We start from the raw sequence: 26,182 nt of genomic DNA, 5'->3' as shown, positions 1-26,182 counted from the left end.
ATGGAGCTTTTAAAAATTCAGGAATTTGGCTCCAATCTGCCCCTTTTTGCCCATAAAGAACACTGAGGAGCTAGGGAGGCAACTAAAGGGAGCTGGGGGTCCCCATCACAAGGTGGGGGGTCATGGGGACCCCCCCCTTTGTCACTTGGTCACTGCTGCGCCAACTTGGCCGCCTCTGCCTTGATGAGGGCGATGAGGTCCTGGTTGATGAGGAACACGAAGCGGAGGCTGGCGATCTGTGGGGGAGAGGGGTACAGGGTGAGGAGGGGACCCCAGGACGCCCCAGGGCCCCCTCAGACCCCCCCCGGACCCACCTCCACCACCGAGTTGTTGTTGAGCTTCCACTTGTTGCCGCCAAGGACCGGGCGCCCGTCGATGTAGATGGGGCGCCGGCCCTCGTTAGCAATGAAGAAATCCCCATTGTTCTTCAGCTTAATGACGCCTGGGGAGGAGGGTAAAATAGGGTGAGACGGGGGGGGCAGCTGCAGAGCTCCCCCCAAACCCCCCCAGCCCCGTCCCCTCCCCACCCTGCTTGCGGGAGATCTTCCAGGCTGGACCCTCCAGCGCCAGGTCCACGTCGATCTGATTGTCCTTTGTGGCTCTGCCCAGCGTGATCTGGGTGGGGGGAGGAAGCATCAGGGGGGGCTCTCTGGGAAACTGGGGGGGGTCCCTGAGAAGTAGGGGGGTGGCACAACCCCTGTACTCACCTCACGGGAGCGCATGAGGTACCGCACCATGCGGCCCCGCAGCACGGCCAGCGTCTGGCTGTCGAAATCTGGGGAACTCATGCCTAGGGGGGGTGTGAAAAAGACAGGGTGAATGGACAGATGACTGGGGGGACATACAGACGGACACAGGCCCCCCCCCAGCGCTCACCAGTGATGCTGTCAACCAGCACCTGCCACTTGTGTAGCTCCTGCTCCAGCTGCCGGATCTCCCGCTTCTGGCGCCTGTCAGCCACTGTCAGCTCTGGGGAGAGGGGACAAGGGGAGCTGGGGGGGTCCTGAGGGGGTTTCTGGGCCACCCCACACGCATTTGAGGTGCACAGAAGGGCGTGGGTGGGACTCACCGTGCTCCAGCACCTCGTCCCGCATGTCCCTGCGGAGAAAAAAAGATGAGATTGTGCCCCCCCCCCAGCACAGCTCCTGCCCCCTCCAGCTACCCCTGTAGCTTGTCATCAATACGGTGTCACCCTGTGTCCCCCCCCCGCATGGCTTGCGTCCCCCCCAAGCCCCCTCACTTGAGTTTGTTGTCATCGAGCGCATCCTCAGCGTCCGAGAAGTTCAGCACTTGGTCGCCCTTGGGCAGCGGCTGCACTGGAAGGAGCAGCGGGGGGGGCGGGGTGAGGGACTGGCGACAGAGGTGACAGGGGACACTGGGGACACAGGGGACACCGGGGGACTCACCGGTCTGGTCGTCCAGCAGGTAATACTGCTTCATGAGCTGCCAGTGCAGCTGCAGCGCCTTGGCCGTGCGCGCCGGGTAGAAAACGTCAGGGTGTTTGTGCAGCAGCTCTTGGAAGGTGTCAAGCGTGGGCTGGCTGCTCTGCAGGGGGGGATGAGGGACACGTGGTGGCATCTGGGGACACCCAGGACCCCCCAGTACCTGAGACACCCCCCACGGCTCTTACCGATCCCACCTTAGTGAGCAGCTGTTCCTCAGCTTTGCTGAAGAGAACTTTGCTCTGGATGGCGGCAATGGCCTCGGGGTGCAGCTGCCGCATGGCCTGGCACGCCAGCCTGGGGGGGGGACAGGGAGTGAGACCCCCCCAACCCCTAAAAACCCCTAAAACCCTCCCAAAAATCCCCCCCCAACGCTCACTTGGAGATGACGGGGTCGTAGAGCAGCGCATACCAGCGCTCCTGGATCTCCCGTAGGTTGAAGCGGCAGCTGAACTTCACCCCCAAGTGCACCGAGGTCAAGTCATTGGTCTGGGGAGTTGGGGGGGACAGTCAGAAAAATCAGGGAATCGTCATAAAATCAGAGAATTGTCACAAAATCATTGAGTAATATGGGTCGGGAAAGAGCTTGAAGAGCCTCAAGTCCAACCGTTAACTGTTAAGCCAAAAGAAAATATTGGACTAGCGGTTTCTTCCTCACTCACTTTAAGAAAATATAACTACATTTTTTTTTTAAATCTAAGACTTAAAAAAAATCTAAGACTTAAAAAAATCTTATCCAAGTCAGTGTTGGGTCCAACTCAATGTGAGCTGTGATTTTTAACCGACAGGAATAAGTTGCTAAATCTCTGTTTAAGAAGTTCCAGCCCATGTTCTAAGATAACCCTGATCCTCTAAAAATAACAATGACAAAATGACAAAATAATAATAAATGAGATCCTTTTACACCTTGTCACACTGAATGATTCCTTCTGCATGCGTAATGCTTTTGTTCATTGTCGCCTAAATAAACACGTTTCCCTGTTTAAGTTTCTCACTGCAAAAATATGATATTCTAATAATAGTAGTAACAGCAACAATAATAATGACAATGCCAATAATAACAATAATAATTTAAAATATCTAAGTAGCCCCCAAGGGCAATAATAATCATTGCCATCAAAAATATTTAAGCAGCGCCCAGGGGCTGATCCCAAAGCATGGGAGTGGTAGTAGTAATACTAATACTAATAATAATTTAAGCAGCCCCCAGGGGCTGAGCCCAAAGCCCAGGGATGACGAACCCCCCGGGGGACACAGGTGGCCCCCAGCTCGCTACCTGCAGCACAGCGTTAATGAGCAGCAGGTCGTCAGCCGGTTTCCAGCGCCCCAAGTCCTTGGTGACCGGGGGGGCCTGTTTGCTCTTCTTCACGCGCTTGGCCAGGCCGGGGTGGGGGGGGACGGGACTGGGCGCCACGGGGGCAGCCACCGACTTGGAGACCTGGCGGGGGTAAAACCGGGGTGAACGGGGGTTTCTACGATCCCCCCCGCGGTGTCCCAAGTGTCCCCTCACCTTCTTCTTCTCACCCGAGGAGGGTTCGCTCCCCGAGCAGCGCGCAGGCTCGGCCCCCCCGGCGCCCTTGGCGCGGCTGGAGGACTTGGCCAGGCTGCTCTCCACCAGCTCATCGTCGAACTTCTTCCGCTTAATGAACCTACAGATAACCAAGCGGTTCCGAGCAGCGCCCCCCGCGCAGGCCCAGCCCCGTGCCCCCCGGCCCGCACTCCCCCGCGACCTACCGGGAGGAGCTGCGGCGCTTGGGGACGGTCCCCGAGGTGGGGGCTGAGCCCCGTTTCTGTCCCGCCAGAGACTCCTCGTCCTCGGAGCGGCTCGTGGCGCCTGACGCCATCAGGGCGGGGGGCGGCGGGTCTGGGGGGGACGGAGGAGACGGGGGGGGAGAGGAGATGGAGTTCCCCGGAAAAACCCCTCCCGGCCCGGGGAGGACCCAGCTCCATTCCCCCGGCCCCAGCCGCCGCCTCCCGCGGGCCCCCCGCCCCGCCCCGCCCCGCCCCGGGGCAGCCGGTGCCGCCGCCGCTGCCTCACCATCCCCGGGAGCGCAGGACCCGGCCGCTCGGCAGCGCCATCCTCCCCGCCGCCATCACCAACCGCGCCGCTTCCGGGTATCCGCAGGAAGATGATTCTACGTCACTACCATGCGCACCGAAGCAGCGCGCGGTGCCGCCATTTGTAAGGCTCTGCGCAGCCGCAGTGGCGTGGCGCCATCTTAGGTCAGGGCTCCGCCATCTTGACTAAGGGCAGGGTGGCGCTCCCGCTCCTTTCTCCTCTGCCGTTGCCGGTGGGGCGGGGGCGACGGGGCCCAACCCACGGGTGGGGACGGCGACGACCCCGTTGTCCCGCAGACAGGGCCCAGCTCGGCCCCGCCGCCCGTAAAAACTACCACACCCATCATAGCACCCCCGCCGCCACACCCATCATGGCGGCGCTCCCGGCACCCCCGCCGCCACACCCATCATGGCGGCGCTCCCAGCACCCCCCCCCCGCCACACCCATCATGGCGGCGCTCCCAGCACCCCCCCCGCCACACCCATCATGGCGGCGCTCCCGGCACCCCCCTCGCCACACCCATCATGGCGGCGCTCCCAGCACTCCCCCCCCCGCCACACCCGTCATGGCGGCGCTCCCGGCACCCCCCCCCCCGCCACACCCATCATGGCGGCGCTCCCAGGCTGTGAACGGGGACGCGGCCTCTATAGCGGGGCTGTTGTTTTTATTGGGTCGCTCATGGCCGTGGGACTGAGTTCCCTGCCCCGTAGGGCCAGCGGGTCCCATCCCGCTGTCCCCACGTGTGTGTCCCTCCCCACACCGATCCCTCCCCACACGCGTCGCCACAGGCTCCTTCCCCTTGTCTCCCGTGCCCAGGGTCCCATGTCCCCAACACGTCCCCGTGCCGTCCCGGGGGGTCACGCGGAGCTGGGGGTGACGTGGCCGTCGGTGGCCTCGCCCAGGGTGGCCGCCCACTCCTTCCTCTGGATGGTCCCCAGCTTCTCCTCGCGGAGATGCTGCCGTTCCTCCCGCGGGATCTTCACGGCGTGGTACTGCGGCACGGCCGGCGGCGGCACCGCGCGCGCCCGGCGGAAAAACCCCAGCTGGGGGGGACAGCGCGGGTCAGGGAGCCCCGCGGACACGGCGCCTCAGGGACGGCGCCGGCAGCACGCGGCAGCCGTGGCACCCGCCCCGACAGCGCGGAACCGCATGGGAGCACCAAAACCCGCACACGGCCTGCTTTGGGCACCGCAAACCACTGTACACCATGAACCCTTGCACGTCCCAGTTTGGGCACCGCAACCCTTGACTGTCCCAGTTTGGGCATTGTGAGCCCTTGCACATCCCAGCTTGGGCATTGTGAGCCCTTGCACATCCCAGCTTGGATGTTCAAACCATTGCGCAATGTCCACCAGCTCTGCAAACCATTGCACATCCCAGTTTTGGCACCACAAACCATCACATGTCCCAGTTTGGACATTCAAACCATTGCATGATCGTGCACCAGTGCTGCAAACCCTCGCACGTCCCAGTTTGGATGCCGCAAACCCTTGCACAATTGCCCACCAGCTCTGCAAACCACTGCACATCCCAGTTTGAGCACCGCAGACCCTCACGCACCCCTGCACGGCCGCATCTCCAGGCCTGGAGGGGACACCCGGTGTCACCGCTCGCCCGCCCGCTGCTCTGCCGAGGGCTGCCGGCCCCGGTGCGCCCGGTGGTAGCTGGGGGGGTAGCGGGACTCCTGGCTGCTCCGCTGGAAGAAGCCGCACTGGGGAGGGAGCGAAACGGGGAGGTGGGCAAAGCTGGGCAGGTGGTATGGCAACGGGTGGCACAGGGTGGCACAGCATGGCATGGCACAGCACAGCTGGGGTGACATGGCACATCTGGGGTGGCACAGCACGGCTGGGGCGGCATGGCACATCTGGGGTGGCATGGCACATCTGGGGTGGCACAGCACAGCTGGGGTGGCACGGCATGGTGTGACACAGCATGGCACGGCTAGGGTGGCACAGGAGGGCACGGCTGGGGTGGCACAGTGTGACACAGAATGGCACAGCTGGGGTGGCACAGCATGTCCAGGGCACCCAGCGCAGCACCAGGGGATACGGCACAGGGTAGCACAGTGTGACACAGCATGGCCTGGCTGGGGTGGCACAGCACAGCACCAGGGGACACGGCAGGGGGTGGCACAGCACGTCCGGGGACCCGCTGGCACAGGGAGGGGACCCATCCTGCTGCAGGGACCCTGTCCCTGTCCCTCACCTTCCAGAGCACGCAGACCAGCAGGGCCAGGACGAGGCCACCGGCCAGCGCGGCCAGCACGATGACCCACCAGGGCACGCCGCCCGCCACGGCCGCGCCGGGGTCCAGGTAGATGGTGACGGGGATCTGGGGATGGGAGGGCGGTCAGGGGACAGCAGCGGGGGCAGGGGGGCAACAGGGGGGGACAGACCTGGATGGCCGCGTCCTTCAGCACCAGGTTCTTGATGGAGGACGTCACCGAGACGCTGGCATGCACGATCAGCTCCACCGAGGTGACGGCCAGGTACTCCTGGGGGGGGGACACGGGGAGGCTGAGCCCCCTGTCCAGCCCCATGGGGTCTGTCCCCATCCGGGGGTCTCTCCCCATCCCGGGGGTCTGTACCTCCAGGAAGGTGCCGTTCCAGAGGCGGCCGCGGGCCGTCAGCACGGCTGCCCGCTCGAAGCTGGGCAGGGGACAGCGGAAGGACAGACAGCGCGCGGTGCCCTGCGTACAGTCCTGTGGGATGGGACAGGCAGGGTCAGAGCAGAGCACCCCGAGAGTGGGGGCACCCCAGCACTGGGTGTGCTGGAATAGGTGCATCGCAAGAGCGGGTGCTCCCCAGGAGCAGGTGCACCCCAGGAATTGTGCACCCCAAGAGCGTGTGCTCCCCAGGACTGGGTGTGCTGGAATAGGTGCATCGCAAGAGTGGGTGCACCCCAGAAGAAGATGCACCCCAGGACCAAGTGCACCCCAGGAGCAGGAGCACCCAAGGAGCAGGGGCACCCCAGGAATCGTGCACTCCAAAAGCGGGTGCTCCCCAGCATCAGGTGCCCCCCAGCATCAGGGGCACTCCAGGACCGAGTGCCCCCACTCCTCACCAGCGTGATGTTCTTCCTCCGCTCAGCGGGTGCCGGCACCCGCCACGACCCCGACTCAGGCGCCTCGGGGGGCACAGCCTCCGGTGGCTCCTGGTGGGGCAAGGATGGGGATGGAGGGTTTGGGCGTGACAGGGACCCCCCACCCCAGCCACCCCATGACTGTACCAGCGCCAGGCCCAGCGGGTTGGCAGGGGGGCTGCAGGGCACCCCCCGGCCCGGGGGGGCCGCCAGCTCCATGTGCAGGGGGTACAGGAGCCACTTTCCTGAGCGCAGCTCATGGGGCCACAGTAGCGTGAGGAAGGCAGAGCCCAGAGTCTTCAGCGACGGGCCCCGGTGGGACACCTTTGCGGGGGGCACGGGGTGTGAGGGGAGAATGGACCCCCCCTGGGCCACAGCCACTCCCCACATGGACCCCCCAGCCACCTCCAGTATGGACCCCACGGCCATCTCCAGTATGGACTCCCCCACCCCACGTCCACTTCCTGCGTGGACCCCCCACGCCCGCTATGGAGCCCCCCAGCCAAACCCCCCACCCCCGCTACGGGTCCCCCCCACCCCACGGCCACCCCCTGAATGGAACCCTGACCCCCAGCACGGACCCCCCTGTCCCCCCCCCATGCTGGAGCGCAGAGCGGGACCGTCGGGGCTGCCACCCTCGTGCCCCCCCCATCCCCCCGCCGTCTTCCCCCCGTCCTCCCCGCCCGGATTGCAGGTTTTGGGGACTCACCGTCACCTCGAAGCGCACGGCGCTGCCCACCTGGCTCTCCCGCCGCATCGCGCTCTCCCCCCGCACCACCCCTCCGAAGAAGAGCCGGGGGGGCACGGCCACACTGTGGGGACAGCCGGGGGGGGTCAGGGCGGCCCCTTTGAGGACGGGGGGGGTCCCTAATGCCCCCCCTCTCCCCGCCAAACTCACCCCGTCACCGAGAGCGGCAGCTCAATGACAACGCGGGCACGGGCCAGCACGGGCTCCAGCCCCGGCTGCTCGCTGATACTGGGGAGAGTTGGGGGGGTCGGGGGGGGTCAGCACTGCGACCCCTCCCCCCGCCTTGCAAAGCCCCCCCGGCCCCCCCGGGCTCACGTGGACAGGGCCAGCTCCACCGCCAGGTCTGTGGTCTGGAGGGTGATGCCCAGGGTGCTGAGGATGAGGAAGAACCGCACCTGGGGGGCGGAAGGATGAAGGCTAGGGGCGTGGGGTGGGGATGGGGGGGCGGGGCTGGGGAGCGGGGAGGTGCCCCCACCTGCGCTCCGCGTTTCAGGGGGTTCCCCAGCTCACATTCCACCTGCGAGCCGTTCTGGTTGGCGAGGCACAGCACCGGCTTGTCCTGGGGGGGCGGGGAGCTGAGCCCCCCCTGCTGCTGGGCGTCCCGCTGCAACCCCAGACTCACCCCCTCCTGCACCCCCAGAACCAGCCCCAGCCCTTGGCACCCCCAGATCTGACTCCCCACAGCACTCCCGGAACCAGCCCCGTCCCTCCAGTGTCCCCAGGACCATTCCCATTCTTCTGCACCCCCCGGACCACCCCCATCCCTTGGTACCCCCAGATCTGACCCCAACCCACCCCCCCAGCACCATCCCCGTCCCTCATCACCCCCAGATCTGACCCCACCCTCCCAGCACCGTCCCCATCCCTCAGCATCCCCAGGACTGTCTCCGTCCCTCTGTCCCCAACACCCTCAGTACCCCCCCACTGCACCCCCCCAAACCGCCCCCACCCAGGGCGCCCGCCCATCGTAGGGGCGCAGGGCGGAGTAGGGCAGCTCGGGGGGGAAGGTGGCAATCAGCAGCGCCTCGTGCGCATCGTCGCCGTCCCGCTGCGGCTCCGCCGGGTCCGAGGGCAGGTTGGTGACGTGGATCTCCAAGGCCACGTCCTTCTGGTCGCTCATGGAGAAGACGGCGGTACCATCGTCACCCCTGCGGGCAGAGCCAACGTGAGAGCCCCCGCCCTGGGGTGTCCCCAGCATCCCGCGGGGTGGGGACCCAGCGGCCGTCACCTGGGCAGGGGCAGGAACTCGGCATCCCCTAGGCGGGCGCAGAACTGGAAGTGGAGCTGGAGGTTGCTCTGGCAGATCTTGTCATCCCCGCAGCCCTGCTTCAGGAAATGCACCTGGGGGGGACACAGCAGGGGGACATGGGGACACTCCAGGCACCCCCCACGTGGGACAGCGCACCCCGGGCCCCCGGGGAGTGGTGGGGAACGCGGCTGGGTCCCCACCTCGGTGCGGTGGCTGCTGGGCTGCTGGGGACTGAGCACGGGTGACAGCAGGGGCAGGGTGGCCCCCCGGCGCTGCCGTGTGTCGTCGGTTCCCTGGATGCCATAGGCGAGGGTGACAGCGATGGGGCGCAGCTTGTCACGGATGTTGTCCTGTGGGCGGGGTGGGTGAGGGTGAGGGGGGCATGGTGGGATGGGATGGAGAGAAAATGGGGACAGGGACGTGGAAAGGGACGGGAACAAGGATGAGGATGAGAATGAGGATGAGGATGGAGATGGGGATGGGGACACAGATGAGGATGAGGATAAAGAGAAGAAAAAGGAGAAAAAAGAAGATGAGGATAGGGATGGAAACAGGGATTAGGATGGGGACAGGGATGGACATGAGGACGAGGATGAGTATAAAGGTAAGGATGACGGATAAGGATGGAGATAGGGACGGGGCCAGGGACCCACCTGCAGCTGGAAGGTGGCCGTGGCGCAGGCACGGGTGCGCTGGCCGGGCAGCTCCAGCGTGTCCGAGAACTGGTGCTCGGGGTCCGAGGGCCGGCGGCCCAGGAAGGAGACGCGAGGGGGGTGGCCCAGCCGCCGCCGCTCCGTGTCGGCATCGAACACGTACTCCAGTACTGGAGGGGGCAGAGGGATGGGCGTGATGCCTGGGGTCCCTCCCCTCCCACCCCGGGGGGTTCCTGTCCCCCGGCAGCACAGCCTGGGATCCCCCCGCGCTCACCGAGGCGGGGGCTGTAGCTGGCAGGACTGGCTGTGTAGCTGAAGCAGGCTCGGACATCCACGCTGGGGGGACACGGAGGCGGGGTGAGACGGGCGGCAGCCACTCCTGGCTGTGTGCCCAGGGAGGGGAGGCTGGGGGGGTACCCACCAGACCCCCTCCTGGTGCCGGCAGTTGCTCTGCTCCAGGTCGATGTTGGGGGGGAGCAGGGACACGTTCCTAGAGACGTGCACGACCGGCCGGGCCCTGCCGGGGGGGGAAACAGGGTGTGCCAGGCTGGGCACCCTCACCGAGGGCACCCCGAGCCTTGTGCAGACCCGGCACTGGCCCCTGCACGGGAACCCCAGCTGTGCCCGCATCTGGGGGGACAGGGGATGCCCAGGAATGGGGGGCGCTTGGGGACAGGGGATGCCCGGGGACAGGGGATGCTTGGGGGGAAGGGATGCCCGGGGACGGGGGGTGCTCGGGGATGGGGGGGTGTCCGGGGACAGGGTTGCTGGGGGACAAAGGATGCCCGGGGATGGAGGGTGCTGGGGGATGCAGGATGCCCAGGGATACGGTATGCTCAGGGATGGGGGATGCCCGGGGTGGGGGAAGCCCGGTTTGGGGCGGGGGCTGCCTGTGGCAGACACCCACCTGTAGAGCACAACGGAGTCGGAGAGGGACCCAACCAGCAGGTCGGGGTACAGGTTGCCGTCCACATCAAGCCCCCCCGACAGGGAGTACCCGAAGGCCGTCACCCCCACGCCCTCCCCGTCCAGGACCTGGGGACAGGCCAGTGACACCGGGAAGCGGCGGGGCGGGGCGGGGGGTGATGGGCAATTCCCCCCACACCCCCTGCCCCCCCTCACCTGCGCCGGCTTCGCCACAATGCCCAGGCTGCTGCCGTGGTAGATGTAGACTTTGCCGGCACCGTCGAAGGGGGCCCCCACCGCCAGGTCTGGGGGGGTGCAAGAGCAGGTGTGTGTAGGGGTCCGCGCCACCTCCCAGGACCCTCCATAGGATGCAGCCCCCTGGTGCGACCATCCCTGCCCCTTCGGCAGGACGTGGGCTGTGTCCCAGCCCAGGGCACCCCTCCCCGAGCCCCCCCAGCCCCTCACCCTCGAAGCCGTCGTGGTTGAGGTCCCCGGCGGCGCTGAGGGCGATGCCGAACATGGAGCCGCGGGTGCCGTTGAGGCGGAGGGGGGTGGCCGAGTCCCAGCGCCCCCCCGGGTTGATGTAGACGTACGCGGCCCCTCCGATCTCCTCCCTGCGCTCGAAAAAGTGGGGGGCCCCCACCACCAGATCCATCCAACTGCGGGGACAGCAGCTCCGTCACCCGCCCCGGTAACAACCCATCCCGGTGCCCCGAGCCAGCGCGACCCCCGGCTGCCGCGACTTGCTGGGGGAGGGGGCAAACTGCCGTGGGGGGGGCATCCCCCCGAAATTCACCCGTCGCTGTTGAGGTCGAGGACGGCCAGCGCGTGTCCGAAGGCGGAGCTGAGCTGCGGGCCGGGCAGCACGGCCTCGGGGACCAGGCGGTTGGCGCTGTCGCGCCGCAGGATGACAACGGCCCCGGTGTGGTTGGCGCGGGGGGCGCCGGTGACAAAGCTCAGCTCGCGCCGCCGCGTCAGCCCCGCGCCCGAGTCCACCGAGAACCCTGCGCGGGGCGGGGGGGTGTTGGTGCCCACCCGGCCCCCCCCGCCCCGCCCGCCGTCTGTCCGTCTCTCTCTCTGCTGAAGCCCTTGGGGACACTCGTGCTTTGGCGTGGGAATGGAGGGGGGGGGGGCGGGCGCTGCTTATGCCTCAGTTTCCCTGCTCTGTGCTCCCTGGGTGCAGATGGAGGCAGGAGGGGGGGCCAGTTCCCCAGCTCTGGGCCAGTGCAAGCCAAGGGAGAGCAGAGGAGTGAGCAGGAACCAGCCCCCCCCGTGTTGCCAGAAGATTTTGGTAAGAAAAAAGGAAGATTTGGGGGCCAGAGCAGCAAGACACGGTGCAGAGCTGGGCAGGGGCTGGAAGCCCCCCCAGTTGGAGAGAGTGGCAGAGCGCCCCCCACAGGGGGGTGGGGGGGAGGAGCCCCTTCCCTACATGCAGGGGTCACAGCGCCTCCCGCAGACCCCCCGAACCCCCAGCGGGATGTGGCCACTGCCAACCGCACAGGACCCCCCCATGCAGAAACAAGCACATGGGGACAGCAGGGTGCTGGGGGGTGGCATGCCAGGCTCTGCCCCTGCCCCAGCCCGGCAGTGCTCCCCAGCAGCCCCAGCACAGCGACAGGACACAGGATGGGGACAAGGACGGAGACGGGTGGGGACAAGGCAGCACTACCCAGAGGGGGTCATGCACGTGTGGGCGAGTGCAAAGATGGGTGCATTCGGTGCACGGCGCGGGGCGGGGGGTGACGCTGCATGTACAGAGGGAGGTGACACTGGGACACGCGTGTGTGCACAAGGCCCCGCTGCAGGAGCTCCCCTGTCCCCTCACAGACACGGGGGACACACCACAGGACACAGCTCCAGGGAGGGTGGCACACAGGGACACCGGTGACACCAGCGCTTACGAACCCAAGTAGCTATTCTGGGCCACGTCACCGGCTGCACCGGAGACCCTCTCGCCAGGCTCGGGGGTTTTGTAGACCAGCTGGTCGGGGTCTGAGCTATCAATGTTTGTCACAAACACCAGCCCTGTGTCACAGCCCCGGGCGGGACAGAAAGAGAGAGGGGGGGGTCAGAGGGGGCAGCACAGCTCGGGGGGGCTGGAGCCGGGTGGTCCCGTGGGGGGGTCCCCTGTGCCATGCCCGGGCTCCGCCACCCCCCCCGTACCCAAGTAGCTGTTGGCGGGGACGGGGATGAGTGAGGGGTCCTGGTCCTTCTCGCCCCCCGCCTCGTAGGGGCCGTCGTCGTAGCGCAGGAGGTCAAGGGAGCTCTGGTTGAGCAGCTCCACACGCAGGGTCCCTGCGGAGCGAGGCGGGGTGAGGGGGGACACATGCCCCTGGGGACTCTCCTGTTGCCTGGGGACGCGGGGGGCACTGGAGATGGCCCACGGTGCTGCACTGGGCTGGCACCTATAGCACGCTTACGCCCACGTATGTGCTCGTGCTCACACCTATAGCACGCTCACACACATGTATGTGCTCACATACACTCATGCACACACCTATAGCACGCTCACACACACGTATGTGCTCACATACACTCATGCACACACCTATAGCATGCTCACACACACGTATGCGCTCACACCCATGCTTGCACCTGTAGCCTGCTCACACACGTGCTCACCCTCACCTGCATGCATGCACATGCATATGCACACTCACACAACATGCACAGACACCTGTGTGCTCACACACAGCATGCACACGTGCCCACACCTATAGCATGCATGCAGCCACACGCTCACACCTATAGCACACCCATGCGCGGGCACCCACAGGCTCGCACCCCACGTTTGCACACCCCTCAGGCGTGCACACCCACCCCGGCAGGAACACGCATCCCCACGTCTGCACACACCAACCCAGGCAGGAACACGCACCCACACACGTGTACGCCCACCCCACACACTCCGACACCCTCTCCCACCCCCAGCCCCTCTCTGACCCCCCTCACCCTTCCAGTTGTAGGTGCCGGGGGCCCCGAAGAGGATGTAGTGCTGGTCGGGGCTGAAAGCGGCTGCCAGGCCCTGCTGGCAGGATCCGAAGCGGTCGTGGCCCTGTGGCCGCCCCTGGCAGAACTTCCACTCGCCGCCATCCAGCTCATCACGCACCCGCAGGTCCTGGCTCAGCACAAAGCAGCGCCCGATCACGTCCCGCGTCTCCAGTGGCTGCCGCACCCGGTGCCGCGCTTCGTACAGGTGGGCACAGGTCTGGGTGGTGGGGGAAGGGGGGAGTCAGGGGGTGCCGGGGACCCCCCCCGGCGCAGCTCTCAGCGCTGTCCCCCTGGCACTCACCACGATCTTGCCACCGGCACCTTGGCTCTTCACGCTCACCCCCAGCCACTGGTTCTCTTTGCTCTCCCGCTGCAGGTCAACTGTTGCGGACAGGAGTGTCAGCCCTGCCGGGATCCCCCCACTCGAAGGGATGGGGAGCCCCCCCGGGCGCACAGCTCACCTCCTTCGTCGATGGGCACCCGCCAGCAGTCGGAGAGCTCAGGGGTCAGTGGGCAGGCAAAGAGTCCCCCGGTCCGGTTGGCACCTTGGCCGGGCAGCGCCAGCGCTTGGGGGGCCCCCACCAGCAGCCTGCCCACGGCAGGGACCTCCCCATCAGGGTATGGGTTGGGGGCAGCACCCCCCATGCGCCCCAGCCCTGGGTTGGCACACCTGTGGTGCTGGGTTTGCATACCCGACCCCCCCTCCCCAGCCAGCACCCATGGGAACATCCCCGCTGCCCCCGTGCAGCTGTCCCCACACCCCCACCTCGATTTCACGCCGTGGCGGTGCCAGCCCACCCCCCCCCGCGCCAAGCAGCTGCAGCCATCCCCAGGCCTCAGCTGCAGCTCGATGCACGTGTGGGCAGGGAGGGGGCACAGGAGGTGACGCACACCCGGATCCTTCCACTCCTGCCTGCGCCTCTGTTCCACCCCCCTTGGTGCAGCAGGGTTGGGGGCACCCTGACCCCCACCCAGATCTCCCCACCCCTCCCTTGGGGGCCTCGCTCCTCTCTCAGACGAGTGCCACGCTGCTGGTGGCAACTTGGTGGCTGGAGGGGCACCTGTGGCCACCCCCTGCCCTCGTCCCCGCGGGACAGTGGCCTCAGGACACCAGGGAGCCCCAGGGGGTGGCAGGAAGGCAGAGCTGGTAAAAATAAACTGGAATTCACTCAAAATAACCCAGCAGCAACATCTCCAAAAAAGGACGGAGCCGGCACAGGAGCGCACCCTGTGCCAGGGGACACTGTCGGGGTGCCAGGGACAGGGGATCGTGTCAGGAGCCCGTGGGGACAAACTCGTCCCTGAGCCGGGCTGGGGACCAGAAGGGACGAGCAGGGGGACGGGCAGGGGGACAGCAGAGCGGTGGTGGTGGGACTGAGCCCAGCGCAATGCCAGCAGCCCCGCCAACACCTGCTCTGGCACTGGGGACCCAAAATGTCCCCCCCCGGACGCCAAGAATGTGGCGGGGGCGGCTGTCGCGGCGGGGGCAGCAGCGGCCGGCGCCACCGGGCTGGTGGGGGAACAGGGTCACGCAGCAGCCACTCAGGGTGGCAGGGACAGCGGCTGCAGGGAGGTGCAGGTGACAGCAAGCCTGGGACCTGCCCGCTGCGGGGGTCCCCACCACGGAGATCCCCCCGGGGCCATGGGGACACAGGGGACACAAGGGCTGGGGTCCATGGGGGACACGGGGGACACAGGGGATGGGGTCTGGGGGGGACATCGGTGGTGGCCAGTGGGCGCTCGCCAGCGCAGCAGGCGCGGGGGAGGCGGTGGGCACGGCCTGGGGGTGGGTGCACAGCCGGGGGGGGCCTCTCTGCACCCGATCCCTCCCCTCGGCTCTTGCTGAGTGATGCAGCAGCGGTGACAGCGACAAGTCCCTGTCCCCTCGGGTCTGCAGCCCGGTTGGGGTCTCAGCACCCCAAAAGCCGGAGAGTGGGGAGGATCCAGTCCCGGGGAGCGGCGGGGTGGTGGGGGCTGCCGGTCCCCAGCTCAGCGAGCAGGAGAGGACACAGCCGCGAGGAGGTGACACAGAGCCAAGGAGGTGACACAGCGCGGAGCACGGGGACCCGACGCGGGGCCATCCCGGCGTTGCGGCGGGGGGATCCGCCGGTCCCAGAGCTCCCTCCCTCCACGGCCCCCCACCCCACTCACCAGCCGGCGGGCTCGGGGCTGAGCTGGCGGTGCAGAGCCACGGCCACACCGAACAAGCTGCCCTTGTCGCCGTCCTTCAGCAGCGAGCTGGCGGCGTCCAGGTTGAAGGCGGCGCCGGGCAGGAGCCGCAGGCAGAGCCAGAGCAGCCAGAGCCCCCACAGCCCCCGCGGCGCCCCCATCCCGCCGCTCCGCCGACCCCCCCCGGCCCCGGCAGCGCGGGACAGCGCGGGAGAACCGGCCCGGCCCCCGCCCCGCCCGCCGCGGGGGGGTCGCACCGGGTGGCACCTCCCGGGTGGCTCCGCCCGGGGAACGAGCAGAGCGGGCTGGGGGGGGAGGCGCGCCCGCTACACCGGCACCGGGCATGGGAACCAGCACTCCCCCGCAGCGCACAGTGAAGCGTGGGCACCCAGCACCCCACATTGCACCCTGTGCACCCCATATTCCAGGGCATGGCACCTAGGGCCCCACTGCGTCCCCCCTGCACCCCAGAGCACTGTGGATGCACCCATCGCCCCACACTGCACCCCACAGTGCAGTGTGCTTCACCCCATATCGCACCCCACATCGCATTGCACCCCGCATTGGGCATCGCACCCCGTATCGTGGTGTCCTGCACCCCACGTCACAGTGCATGGCACCCAGCACCCCATATTGCACCCCACACTGCACCACCCCCATACTGCAGCTCATGGCACCTGCAGCAACACCCCACACCCCAAAACTCACTCCAACACCCCAACACCCCACTCCACACAGCAATACCCAAACCTGACACCCCAAAACCCCCACAGTGACCCCTCCCGGGGACAGTTTCCCATCCCGGGGGCTCCCCAGCTCATGGGGACGCAGTGGGGGGACAAGGAGAGCGGGGCTGAGTCCCGGGGGAACACATAGGGGGCAGGAAAGGGGGGGCCCGTCATATTTTCCACCCCGCTGGTTATTTTTAACTGCTCTCCAAAGGCCTCTGGAGTAATTCGGGAGTTGGAGGAGGAAGGGCGTGTGAACCAGCTCCTGCCTCCCAACCTTCTCCTCCTCCTGCACTGAGGGGGACAAGGTCAAGGCCAGGAGGGTCTGTGCCCCCACCCCCTCAGTTTACCCCCCACCCCGTATCCTAGCAGCCACCCAGCCCTCCCCGTGTCCGCCCCTTTTTTCCCTCTTTCTCAGCCCAAAACCCCCACGTGAGAAAGGGCCAAGCGACAGACACAGGGCCGCGTCCCCAGGGGGGGCTCGGCCTCTGGCCACCCTCCCCGCTCCATTGCCTCCCCTAAGGAGGAGGACGGCAGTGGGATGAAGAGAAAAAAAAAAAGATGGTTACCCTAAAAATAAACCCAGAATTTGGGGTGCTGGTGCTGCCCCTCAGCAGAGGGGACCCCAGAAAATCTGATAAGGTTCAGCGGGGGGAGTGTTTTTCTCCCCCTGGCACGACACATGAAGGGTTTTAATAGCCGGGGGGGGTGAGAAATGGGGGGCTCAGGAGCCGAAAACTCCTTGTTGGGCAAATTCTCTTTGCTCCAAACCCTTGAGCTCACAAAATCCACACCCTGCCCTCCCCTGGCCCCCAGGGGGGTCGCCCCAAAGCTCCCCAGCTGCGAAGCAGCTTCATTCCAGTTGAAGGAAGGGCAGGAACCGGGATTCTGGGAGCGGCACCTTGTCCCTGCGAACACCAAAAAGCCCTGAAACACACCCAAAACCCAGCAGCTGACCCACCCCCAGCACACCCAGCGCCCCCGCCACACCCTCGTTAGCCTGGCGCACTCGTTAGCTAACGATGGAACACTGAAATCAATCCCTCTGCCCAGGCAAAGCTTGTTCGTGTCACCAGAGCGGGATGGGGGGGGTCATTTTTACCCATTTTATTTATTTTCGGCCACGTTTTACACGCCGGGTGCCAGAGCCGCAGCTCCTCCGGGGTCACCGGCTGGTGACAAAGGGACCTTCGCTGGATCTGTGGGGAGAATTGGGGTGAGATGGAGGGATCGATGGGGTGAACTTGGTGCTCCCACCATCCCAGACTTGCCAGGGCACCCCAGACCCAGGGATCCTATGGCCCCCACACAAGCCCCTATAGACCGCTATCCGAGCCCCAGGAGCCCCCCAGGGCCACCAGCTCAGCCCCTGCGGCCCCCAGCGGGGCTCTACACCCCCCAGCCCGGCTCCTGTAGCCCCTCAGATACCGGCAGCACTCACCCAGGCTCCTACAGACACCTATAGAGCCCTACCCGGGCCCCCAGCGCCACCCGGGGCCGCCAGCTCGGCCTCTACAGACCGCTCGGGTCCCTGTAGCCTCCATCTCGACCCCCACAGCGCCCCCAGGGCCGCCATCCCGGCTCTTATGGCCCCTTATGGCCCCTATAGGCACCGGGAGGCGGGGCGGGTCACGCGGCACGGTCACGTGGGGCGGGAGGGGCGGTCACGCGGCCGTCACGTGCCGCCATGCTGTCCCGGCTGCTGAAGGAGCACCAGGCCCGACAGAGCGAGCGGCGGGAGCTGCAGGGTGAGCCCGCCCCCTCCAACGTCCCCATGGCAACCGGCCCTCCCATTGGCGGCGGGAGCTGCCGCTCACCGCGGGCGCGCTTTTCATTGGTCAGCGGGGCTGTCCGCCAAGGCGGAAGTGGGGGGGGCAGTCGCGGCGTGGTGGCAAGGTGGAATGTGATGTCACCGTCCCACACGCTGACGTCACGCAGCGCTCCGCTGGCGTCACGGGGAGGGGCAGGGCGGGTTGGGGGGGTCCCGCCGGCCCCTTACGGCCGCATCCCCCCCCGGCAGAGCGGCGGCGCAGGGAGGCGATCGCAGCCGCCACCCGCCTCACCGAGGCCCTGGTCGATCACCTCAACGTGGGGTGAGGCCCGGACCCCCCAAAACACCCCCACCCCTCCTCCTGAGGCCTCCCCAAACCCCCTCTGGAAACCCCCCGGACTCCCCTAAACCCACAGGCCCCTTCCCCCCAAACCCCCTAGCTGAGGGACCCCTCCCCAAACTCCCTCCAGGGACCCCCAAAGCCCCCAGCTGGGGACCCTCTGAACCGCCCCCCCCAGCCCCTTTTTACCTCTGGAAACCCCAGTGACAAACCCCCCGCCAGCCCTGCTGCCTCTTCCCCGCAAACCCCAACCAGGGACCCCTCCTAAACCCCATCCAGGGACCCCTCAACCCCTGTCCAGGAACTCCCCCAAACCCCATCCAGGGACACCCCCAAATCCCAACTAGGGACCCCTCAGCCCCCACCCAGGGACCCCCCCCAAACTACCTCCAGGGACCCCTCTTCCCTCTAAAACCCCAGCCTGGGCCCCCCTGAACTCCCTGGGCCCCTTTCCCCCCACAAACCCCCCCACCCTGGAGCCGTTAGGGCAGGACCCCACCCCCCTGTGTGTCCCCATGTCCCCCCCCGTGTGTGTCCCCCCGCTCAGGGTGGCCCAGGCCTATGTAAACCAGCGGAAACTGGACCAGGAGGTGAAGACACTGCAGGTGCAGGCGGCCCAGTTTGCCAAGCAGACAGGGCAGTGGATCACCATGGTGGAGAACTTCAACCAGGCCCTCAAGGTGGGGGTCCCGTGTGCCCCCCACCTCATAAACACTGGCGGGGGGGCCCCCCCCCGCACCCCTGGCTGCAGTTTCTCTCTGGGGCACACAGAGAAGCAGCCCTGTGGGTACCCAGGGTGTCCCAGACACCTGTGGGATGCTGGAGGGGAGTGGGGAGGGAGGTGGGACCCCCACACACAAAATCCTGGTGACAGCCCCCCCATCCTGGCAGGAGATCGGTGATGTGGAGAACTGGGCACGCAGCATCGAGATGGACATGCGGACCATCGCCACCGCCCTGGAGTACGTCTACAAGGGGCAGCTCCAGCCCTCCTGCTCTTGAGACCTGCGCCCCCCCCGCCCAGGCCTCCCTGGGCCCTCCAGGACCCCTGGCAGATAAACCCCCCCAATGGATGTGACACCACAGCAGCTCCTGGCCCCCTCAGGACCCCTCCCTAGTGCTGGGGAGGGGGCAGAATAAAATGGTTGTGCAAAGCGGGGGCCCCCTGGGCTGCCCCCCCGCTAAGCCTCCTCATCCTCTTTAGCGCTTACCCCGGCTCTGAGGCCCCTTTTTCTCTCGGACAAAGGGCCTGTTCTGGGCTGGGAGGGCTCTAATCCCCCCCGGCGGGGGGGAAGTTCAGCCCCCCCAGCTCCCTGGGGAGGGGATGAGGGGGGTTCAGTGTACCCTGGGCGGGGAGAGTTTCCCCTCCATCAGGGGCTCCTCCATGGTGAGGGACCCCCAACAAAGCAAGGGGTGTCCCAGGGACCACCCCCACCCCGTCTGGGTGTGCCCCCCCCAACAAGGTTTGGCCAGGCGTGACCTTTGGCAGCAGCTCTGCCCCAGTGCAGGGGGAGGAGCGGCCGCGGCCCCCCCGGCTCATTCGGCCTCCGCTGCTGCAGCCGCTGGACCCTCTGCCCTGTGAAGGTACCCGGGGAGGGTTTCGGGGGGTGGGGGGCACACCCCTCTGTACCCCCAGCCCACTGGGGGGTGCAGCAGCCCCCACCAGGGTGCGGCGAGATGAGTTTGTTGGGTCTTGTGCACTTCGGGCAGGGGGTGACTGCTTGTCCTGTGCCTGCCCCCTGTCCTGGCTCTGAGGACTTTTGGGTATCCCCACATGGCCCCCCCAAGGGTGGGGAGGGGTGGGGGCTGCTGCCCCTTTTTGGGGGCGTCACTGTGGACCTCCTGTCCCACCAGCACAGGAGGGAGTGGGAGGTTTGTAACTGCACTGCTGGGAGCAATAGGGGGGCCCTGACACCCCCAAAAACCCCTGAGATGGGGGTGATGGGGGTGCACATGCCACCCCCCCGGGCTTCCTTAGTGGAAGGGGCATGGGGGGGGTCCCAGACACAGTGGTGACAGTAATGTCCCCACACAGGTCAGGGGCAGAGGGCACCCAGGGTTATCCCTGGCCGGGGGGGGGACACAGGGTTAAGCTGGGGGAGCAGCAGCAGCTGGGACCACTCCCCCGGTGCCACCACCACTGTGCTGGGTCCCAGCCAAGCGCTGACGCACAGGCCCAGTTAATCCCAGCACGGCTGGGCTGGCCCAGTGCAGGAGGTCAGTGGGAGGGGGGACAGGACCAGGGAGCACAAGGTCCCACCCTGGTGGGGTGACATGGGGTGTTACCCCTCCTTGCGGGGCAGGGACCCCTGCCCAGCATCCCCCACGGCTCCGAGACCCATGTGGGACCAAGGGGAGGTCAATCCTCAAATCTGCCTGTTTTCCCACCCCGGGGGGGGTCTGACCCCCATGGTGGTGGGCAGGATAGTGGGGGGCTCTGACCCCCATAGGGTGCTGTATTGGGGGGGTCCCCTACACAGCCCCCAAGAGCCTGGTTCAATTTGGGGGGTGCCACGAGGTGCTGTCACACCCCAAACCACCCGAGTACCCCCTCCCCTCAGGCCCCCAGCATGTGGCTGTACCTCTTACTGGCCGCACTGGTGTGGGCGCTGGGCTGGCTGGTGCGGGACCGCGCGACCCTCCCCACGGTGACCGACAAGCACGTCTTCATCACGGGCTGCGACAGCGGCTTTGGCCACCTGCTGGCCCGCCGGCTGGCCCAGCGGGGCTACCGGGTGCTGGCCGCGTGCCTGACCCCCGCGGGGGCCGAGGGGCTGCGGCGCGGCTGCCACGGCCACCTCCGCACCACCCTGCTCGATGTCACCCGGCCTGACAGTATCCGCCAGGCCGTGGAGTGGGTGCGGGGGGAGGTGGGGGAGAAAGGTGAGGCGGGGCGGGAGGGGACATGGGGGGTGATGGGGGGGGACGGGAGGAGGGAGGCGGGAACATGGCAGGGGGTGAAGGGGGTGATGGAGGATCCAAGGGGAGAAGGTGGCAGGAGGGGACCTGGGGAATGGGACATGGTGAGCTGGGGATGGGGATGTGGGGTCCCAGGTTGTGGGGGGGGGCACAGGATGGGACCTGGGGAGGGGGACGTGGGGTCCTAGGGGGTCAGGGTAGGACCAGGGGGTGGCTGGGGGGGGGAAAATGTGGTGTCCCAGGGGTTGATGGGGGGGGGTCCCAGGGGAAGGGGGGAACAGGATGGGACCTGGGGAGGTGCTGGGAGGGATGCAGGGTCCCAGGGGGGTGGATGGGGCCTGGGGGGGACCAGAGACACAGGAGGAGACCAGGGACACAAAGGAGAAGACCAGGGACACACAGGAGGGGACCACGGCCACCTCCCATGTTGCCTCCAGGCCTCTTCGGGCTGGTGAACAACGCGGGGGTGGCCAACCCCATCGGCCCCACGGAGTGGATGTCCCCCGAGGACTACCGGGGGGTGATGGCCGTCAATGCCTTCGGCGTCATCGAGGTGACGCTGGCGTTCCTGCCGCTGCTCAAGCGGGCGCGCGGCCGCGTGGTCAACACCTCCAGTGTCCTCGGCCGCCTCTCGGCCAATGGCGGCGGCTACTGCATCTCCAAATATTGCATTGAGGCCTTTTCCGACAGCCTGCGGTGGGTGCTGAACCCCCCCCAGCCACCCACAGCCCCCATGAGCCCTGGTGCTGATGGGTGTCACCCTGCAGCAGGGACATGTACCACTTCGGGGTCAAGGTCAGCATCGTGGAGCCCGGGTTCTTCAAGACGGCCGTGACCAACCTGGAGAGCATCGAGGGGTCCCTGCGGCAGCTCTGGGAGCGCCTGCCCCCTGAGACGCGACGCAGCTACGGCGAGGAGTTCTTTCAGCAGTGTGAGCGGGGGCAGTGCTGCCTCAGTTTCCCCTGGGTGCCTGGACCCCCCTTCCCTTCCTGCACCCCCCAGACCTGAAGGTGCTGAGTGGGGGCACCCACTGCCTCAGTTTCCCCCGCCCGCCGGCTGCCTGTCCCTTCCTGACCCCCCCAATTCCCTGCCTTAGCCCCCCTGCAATTCCCAGCCTGACTCCCCATTCTCTGCCTGAACCCTCCAGACCTCAAGGTGGAGCACCCCCTGCCTCAGTTTCCGCCACCCACTGGCTGCCTGTCCCTTCCTGACCCCCGCCAGTCCCTGCCTGCACCCCTCATTCCCTGCCTGACCCCCCCCAGACCTCAAGGTGCTGAGCAGGGCAAGGAGGGCAGTCCCCCTGCCTCAGTTTCCCCCACCCACTGGCTGCCTGTCCATGCCTGACCCCCCAAAACCTCCAAGTGCTGACAGGGGGCACCCGCTGCCTCAGTTTCCCCCAGCTGTGCCCCCTAGACCTCAAGGTGCTGAGTGGGGTTAGTGGGGGCTCCCTTACCACAGTTTCTCCCTGTCACTGGCTGCCTGTCCCTCTCATTCCCTTCCTGCACCCTCCCCCCCCAGACCTCAAGGTACAGCGGCTGATCATGAACTTCATCTGCGACGGGGACCTGAGCAAGGTGACGAGCTGCATGGAGCATGCGCTGGGGGCACAACACCCCCGCACCCGCTATAGCGCTGGCTGGGACGCCAAACTGCTCTGGCTGCCCGCGTCCTACCTGCCCGCCTGCCTGGTGGACCTGGCACTGGCCACCATCCTGCCCAAGCCGGCCCAGTGTGCCCGCTAGGCCCTCCCTGTGCCCCCCCCGGGGATCTTGGACCCCTGCCTGGGGTGCTGGACCCACCCCCAAGCTGCCAATAAACCGCCCGTGCCGTGAAAACCATCACCTGCTGTGCTGGTCCTTTGTCCCCGCAGGGTTTGGAGACGGTGGCATTGCCACGGCACATGGGGACCCCCAGACCCCACTGAGGGATGCCAGTTTCCCCCAGGGGCTGCCGGCCCCTCCCGGGGCTGCTGGACCGCCTCAGGGCTGTAAGACCTCCCCGGTGCTGCCAATAACAACCCCATGCCGGTGCCACGCAAACCATCACCTGCTGTACCCATCCCAGGTCCCCGCAGGGCTTGGGGACAGTTGGTGGCATTGCCATGGCACTCGGGACCCCCCACACCCACGTGGGACCCCCTGTGTCCCCCCACCCAGCCCAGGTGGACACACAGCTCTACAGAAGCTTTTCTTTTTACTGTATTTCCAAACCTGGGGACACCCCCCCAGACCCCACCTGCCAGGCACGCAGGGAGGGGTCCGATGGCAGTGACCCCCCCAGGGCGGGGTTTGGCACGTGGGGCCCTGCTCCGAGGAGCTGGCAGGAGGAACAGCCCCCGGTGCGCCCCAAGTGGGTGGGGGCAACGAGAGCCGGGGGGGCTACATGACCTCGTAGCCGCTCCGGATGCCCTTCATCAGGCAGCAGGCGAAGATGATGCCCAGGATCTGGGAAAACAGGGGACAGCGGGGTGATCCCCACCCTGCATAGCCCCCCCACACTGCGGGGGGACCAGCCCCGTATTGGGGGTGTCCGAGCCACACACTGCGGGGGTCGCAGCCCCCCATCCTACCTCGAAGAAGGCGATGCCCAGCGCTACGGCAGCCACGATGAGGATGTTCTTCTTCATCCAGGCTTCGATCTTTTGGAGGCAGCCCTGGGGGGCAGGGGGGCTCAAGGGGGCCGAACTCCCCTGACCATGGCGGGGGGGGCACGGGGGGGTCTCACCTTCTCGTAGACGGTCTCAGGGGTGGGGTGGACGTTGCAGGACGTGGCGTTGCTGCGGCAGCAGGACCGTGGCACCGTGTCATTGGCCCTGAATCTCTCGATCCTGGACCAGTCCGTATAGTTGTTGGCTCCACAGCACTGGAACTGTGGGGACACGCACACACACACACCCCACGGGGTCGGGGGGGGTGAACCCCCCTGTCCCAGCCTCCCCCAGGCCCACCCCCGTTACTCACATCCCTCTGGATCTCATCCACCGCCTCTGTCACTGGCTGGTCCTCCCCGTACTTGTGCATGGCATCCCACAGCCCCTCCTCCAGCACCGAGCGTGCCTGGGGGGGCCAGGGGGGTCAGCAGGGGTCTGTAGCGCCCAAGTGGGTCTGAACCCCTTCCCCACACGTCCCCACCTTGTCCTTGAAGACGTATCCGGCAATGGCGGCAGCGACCTCCACCAGGAAGATGATGCTGAGCAGGACGGCGAACTGCAGGAGAACGGGGTGGGGGTGAGGGTGGAAGGATTAAAGTGGGGGGGGATCATGGTGAGGGAGGGGGTGCTGACCGTTGTGACCATGCAGTAACTCTCCTTCCAGGCGCCACAGCAGCCGAAGAAGGAGATGAAGAAGATGACGATACCCAGCACCAGGATGGCGACGGGGCTGCCGGCGGCCGAGGCGCTGCTGACGGCCAGTGCCTTATCCAGGGCCAGCTGCGCGTAGATGCCAATGGCCACCAGGGCCACCCCGCACACCTGGGGGGGGGGCGCACAGGGAATTGGGGTGCAGCCCCCATCCCGTGGAGCTGGGATCCCCCCCCTGCTGGGGGGCACCCCCAGCTCAGCATTCTCCTGGAGACTGAGCAGCGCGGTGGTTTGGCCCCGAATTGGGGGTGATGGGGGTGGATCTTCTGTGGTTCGCCCCCCATAGCGATGTCCCCGTGGTGGTGGGAGGGGGACCCTGGTCCTGCCCCCCTCGCCCCGGTGTGGCGAGGCGGGGGGCAAGCTGGCGGCCGCAGGAATGCTGACAAGTTCGGGAGATCTGGAATTCTGGCCGTGGCAAGAGGCCTCGGAGTGGGGGACATGGCGCCAGCCCCCCTGCCACAGCCGGGGGGTCTGCGGGCGGATCGGGTGGTGCCCAATTGGCAGGGGGGGCCCAGGCATGTGCCCTCCCATGGGGCACCCGGGCACTGGCAGCCCCCCCTCCCTGGTCCTGAGACAGGAGTGGGTCCATCCCACCCCCTAGCGGGTGAGACCCTCCCCCTGAGCCTCGGTTTCCTTGCAGCAGTGGGGACCCCCCTGCACCGCCCCCATGCGCTGGCCCTGTTTGCTCGCTGGGTGTGGGCAAACAGAGCCCGGCCCAGCCACCCGCTGCACAAACACTCCAGCCGGGAGGGCTGGCCCCGGTGTCCCCGCCATGTCCCCCCCCCGGCCCCTCCTGGGGTGACTCAGCTCAGCAGGATCAGGGACGAGTCATTCCCTGCGTGGGGGGCATGGGATGATGGCCGGGAAGGCGCTCGCACCCTGTCCACCTCCCCGCACCCGCACAGGCCGTTGGGCTCCTCGCACCTCTTGCTTCACCCCGACTTCCCCAAACCTGCGCCCTGCCCCATGGGGTGACCGCGGCCGTGGGGCGCAGGGGGCGGGGGGACACGGCCACCCATGGGGTCTCCACCCTGGCCTCAGGGCTTCGCCCCAGCCCAGTCTTGTTAACCCTGGAACCTACTGACAGTGGTGTGTAGCCACAACACTGCCTGGTGCCAGTCTTCTCCCGCTCACCCCCCTGCTCCCGCTGCAGCACCCCCAGGCAGCAGGAGCCCCCCCGCGTCCCCATGACCCCCAGTTCAGGGCCTGCGGGGGAGCCCGGGGGCGTTCAAGGGGTGTATGGGGGAACGGGAGCGGGCGGGAGGGAAAACACGGCGGGGGGACAACACAGACGGGAGGGGCTGCCTGCCCCGGGGCTGGGGCGGGCTCGGCCCCGGCGGACGGTCCCAGGGCCCCTCCTCGGCTGCTCCCCCGTCCCCCCTCCGGTGCCCCCAGCTCCCCCTCCGGCCTCCCCCAGCCCCGCACTCACCCAGAAGATGAAGTTGAAGATAAAAACCAGGAACTTCACACATTTCATCCCGCCCTCCACCGCCATGGCCCGTCCTGCGGGAGCCGCCGTCTCGGTACCGGAACCGGCACCGCGCCCGGTCCCGCTGCCCCCGCCCGAGCCCCAGCGTCCCGGTGCCGCTGCCGGTGCGCTCCGCTGCCGGTGCGCTCCCCCCGCGGTGCGCTCCCCCCGCGGTGCCGCCGCTCCCCCGCCCCGGGGCCTCACCGGCGCCGCTGCTCCACCGCCCGCTCCGTGCGCTCCAGGATCATGTGATGGGGCCGGGACGAGGCAACAGGCAGCCCCGGGCCCGCCCCGGGC

The 26,182-nt window shown here is 67.1% G+C and overlaps 5 protein-coding genes and 1 long non-coding RNA gene across 14 annotated transcripts; 2 read left to right on the top strand and 4 right to left on the bottom strand.

The window, feature by feature from the left end:
* Positions 1-130: 130 nt before the first annotated feature.
* MCRS1 (microspherule protein 1) lies at positions 131-3,545 on the bottom strand. Of its 2 annotated transcripts, none has more exons than XM_065654383.1 (14): positions 3,481-3,545; positions 3,177-3,306; positions 2,953-3,091; positions 2,719-2,880; positions 1,822-1,931; positions 1,631-1,739; positions 1,407-1,545; positions 1,241-1,316; positions 1,070-1,098; positions 877-969; positions 708-790; positions 528-615; positions 315-442; positions 131-236 (listed from the first exon to the last, which is right to left on the bottom strand). In XM_065654383.1, exons 2-14 carry the CDS (start codon positions 3,284-3,286, stop codon positions 150-152), a joined length of 1,353 nt encoding a protein of 450 aa, XP_065510455.1. In that variant the 5' UTR covers positions 3,287-3,306; positions 3,481-3,545; the 3' UTR covers positions 131-149. The 2 variants fall into 2 exon arrangements, with proteins under 2 accessions (XP_065510455.1, XP_065510456.1); XM_065654384.1 differs by having other exon boundaries at positions 1,640-1,739.
* Positions 3,546-4,146: 601 nt separating this feature from the next.
* On the bottom strand, positions 4,147-15,569 carry ITGA7 (integrin subunit alpha 7). Of its 7 annotated transcripts, none has more exons than XM_065654371.1 (26): positions 15,281-15,569; positions 13,591-13,718; positions 13,431-13,510; positions 13,091-13,346; positions 12,302-12,433; positions 12,044-12,163; positions 10,935-11,142; positions 10,604-10,797; positions 10,355-10,443; positions 10,140-10,267; positions 9,654-9,749; positions 9,507-9,568; positions 9,233-9,402; positions 8,780-8,929; positions 8,559-8,671; positions 8,280-8,478; positions 7,806-7,889; positions 7,646-7,725; positions 7,481-7,558; positions 7,292-7,394; positions 6,730-6,906; positions 6,565-6,654; positions 6,089-6,202; positions 5,897-5,995; positions 5,707-5,832; positions 4,147-4,544 (listed from the first exon to the last, which is right to left on the bottom strand). In XM_065654371.1, exons 1-26 carry the CDS (start codon positions 15,457-15,459, stop codon positions 4,359-4,361), a joined length of 3,441 nt encoding a protein of 1,146 aa, XP_065510443.1. In that variant the 5' UTR covers positions 15,460-15,569; the 3' UTR covers positions 4,147-4,358. The 7 variants fall into 7 exon arrangements, with proteins under 7 accessions (XP_065510443.1, XP_065510442.1, XP_065510448.1 ...); XM_065654372.1 differs by adding an exon at positions 5,062-5,212 and having other exon boundaries at positions 4,455-4,544; positions 6,565-6,906; XM_065654370.1 differs by having other exon boundaries at positions 6,565-6,906.
* A 1,541-nt stretch (positions 15,570-17,110) lies between these two features.
* On the bottom strand, positions 17,111-17,659 carry LOC136000563 (uncharacterized). Its single transcript, XR_010607738.1, has 2 exons — positions 17,468-17,659; positions 17,111-17,225 (listed from the first exon to the last, which is right to left on the bottom strand). It is a non-coding gene; the product is annotated as an uncharacterized LOC136000563 (long non-coding RNA).
* A 4-nt stretch (positions 17,660-17,663) lies between these two features.
* On the top strand, positions 17,664-19,347 carry BLOC1S1 (biogenesis of lysosomal organelles complex 1 subunit 1). The gene is made up of 4 exons (XM_065654453.1): positions 17,664-17,774; positions 18,047-18,119; positions 18,685-18,817; positions 19,029-19,347. Exons 1-4 carry the CDS (start codon positions 17,714-17,716, stop codon positions 19,137-19,139), a joined length of 378 nt encoding a protein of 125 aa, XP_065510525.1. The 5' UTR covers positions 17,664-17,713; the 3' UTR covers positions 19,140-19,347.
* A 350-nt stretch (positions 19,348-19,697) lies between these two features.
* RDH5 (retinol dehydrogenase 5) lies at positions 19,698-22,853 on the top strand. Its single transcript, XM_065654471.1, has 5 exons — positions 19,698-19,721; positions 20,699-21,020; positions 21,494-21,752; positions 21,824-21,987; positions 22,575-22,853. Exons 2-5 carry the CDS (start codon positions 20,708-20,710, stop codon positions 22,796-22,798), a joined length of 960 nt encoding a protein of 319 aa, XP_065510543.1. The 5' UTR covers positions 19,698-19,721; positions 20,699-20,707; the 3' UTR covers positions 22,799-22,853.
* Positions 22,854-23,241: 388 nt separating this feature from the next.
* Positions 23,242-26,160, bottom strand: CD63 (CD63 molecule). Of its 2 annotated transcripts, XM_065654435.1 has the most exons (8): positions 26,090-26,160; positions 25,847-25,920; positions 24,340-24,528; positions 24,188-24,262; positions 24,017-24,112; positions 23,781-23,924; positions 23,626-23,709; positions 23,242-23,500 (listed from the first exon to the last, which is right to left on the bottom strand). In XM_065654435.1, exons 2-8 carry the CDS (start codon positions 25,910-25,912, stop codon positions 23,435-23,437), a joined length of 720 nt encoding a protein of 239 aa, XP_065510507.1. In that variant the 5' UTR covers positions 25,913-25,920; positions 26,090-26,160; the 3' UTR covers positions 23,242-23,434. The 2 variants fall into 2 exon arrangements, with proteins under 2 accessions (XP_065510507.1, XP_065510508.1); XM_065654436.1 differs by lacking the exon at positions 26,090-26,160 and having other exon boundaries at positions 25,847-26,023.
* Between the last annotated feature and the right edge of the window lie 22 nt (positions 26,161-26,182).

This window comes from Caloenas nicobarica, chromosome 33 (genome assembly GCF_036013445.1).
Source record: "Caloenas nicobarica isolate bCalNic1 chromosome 33, bCalNic1.hap1, whole genome shotgun sequence".
Taxonomy (NCBI): domain Eukaryota; kingdom Metazoa; phylum Chordata; class Aves; order Columbiformes; family Columbidae; genus Caloenas; species Caloenas nicobarica.
The sequence above is the reverse complement of the archived record's forward strand: the minus strand, read 5'-3'. Positions and strand labels throughout refer to the sequence as shown.

Bases quoted from the DNA above. Each gene is read 5' to 3' on its own strand.
- MCRS1 (XM_065654383.1), bottom strand. From the start codon at position 3,286: ATGGCGTCAGGCGCCACGAGCCGCTCCGAGGACGAGGAGTCTCTGGCG. The intron at 3,092-3,176 runs GTAGGTCGCGGG...GGTTATCTGTAG, and splicing joins AAGCGCCGCAGCTCCTCCCG to GTTCATTAAGCGGAAGAAGT. The intron at 237-314 runs GTGGGTCCGGGG...TCTCCCCCACAG, and splicing joins ACAACAACTCGGTGGTGGAG to ATCGCCAGCCTCCGCTTCGT.
- ITGA7 (XM_065654370.1), bottom strand. From the start codon at position 15,459: ATGGGGGCGCCGCGGGGGCTGTGGGGGCTCTGGCTGCTCTGGCTCTGC. The intron at 12,434-13,090 runs GTGAGGGGGGTC...CTCGCTCCGCAG, and splicing joins CGGCACCTACAACTGGAAGG to GGACCCTGCGTGTGGAGCTG. The intron at 9,569-9,653 runs GTGGGTACCCCC...GTGTCCCCCCAG, and splicing joins CGGCACCAGGAGGGGGTCTG to CGTGGATGTCCGAGCCTGCT.
- BLOC1S1 (XM_065654453.1), top strand. From the start codon at position 17,714: ATGCTGTCCCGGCTGCTGAAGGAGCACCAGGCCCGACAGAGCGAGCGG. The intron at 17,775-18,046 runs GTGAGCCCGCCC...CCCCCCCGGCAG, and splicing joins CGAGCGGCGGGAGCTGCAGG to AGCGGCGGCGCAGGGAGGCG. The intron at 18,120-18,684 runs GTGAGGCCCGGA...CCCCCCGCTCAG, and splicing joins GTCGATCACCTCAACGTGGG to GGTGGCCCAGGCCTATGTAA.
- RDH5 (XM_065654471.1), top strand. From the start codon at position 20,708: ATGTGGCTGTACCTCTTACTGGCCGCACTGGTGTGGGCGCTGGGCTGG. The intron at 21,021-21,493 runs GTGAGGCGGGGC...TGTTGCCTCCAG, and splicing joins GGGGGAGGTGGGGGAGAAAG to GCCTCTTCGGGCTGGTGAAC. The intron at 21,988-22,574 runs GTGAGCGGGGGC...CTCCCCCCCCAG, and splicing joins CGAGGAGTTCTTTCAGCAGT to ACCTCAAGGTACAGCGGCTG.
- CD63 (XM_065654435.1), bottom strand. From the start codon at position 25,912: ATGGCGGTGGAGGGCGGGATGAAATGTGTGAAGTTCCTGGTTTTTATC. The intron at 24,113-24,187 runs GTGGGGACGTGT...TGGCCCCCCCAG, and splicing joins GATACGTCTTCAAGGACAAG to GCACGCTCGGTGCTGGAGGA. The intron at 23,925-24,016 runs GTGAGTAACGGG...GTGTCCCCACAG, and splicing joins TGGATGAGATCCAGAGGGAT to TTCCAGTGCTGTGGAGCCAA.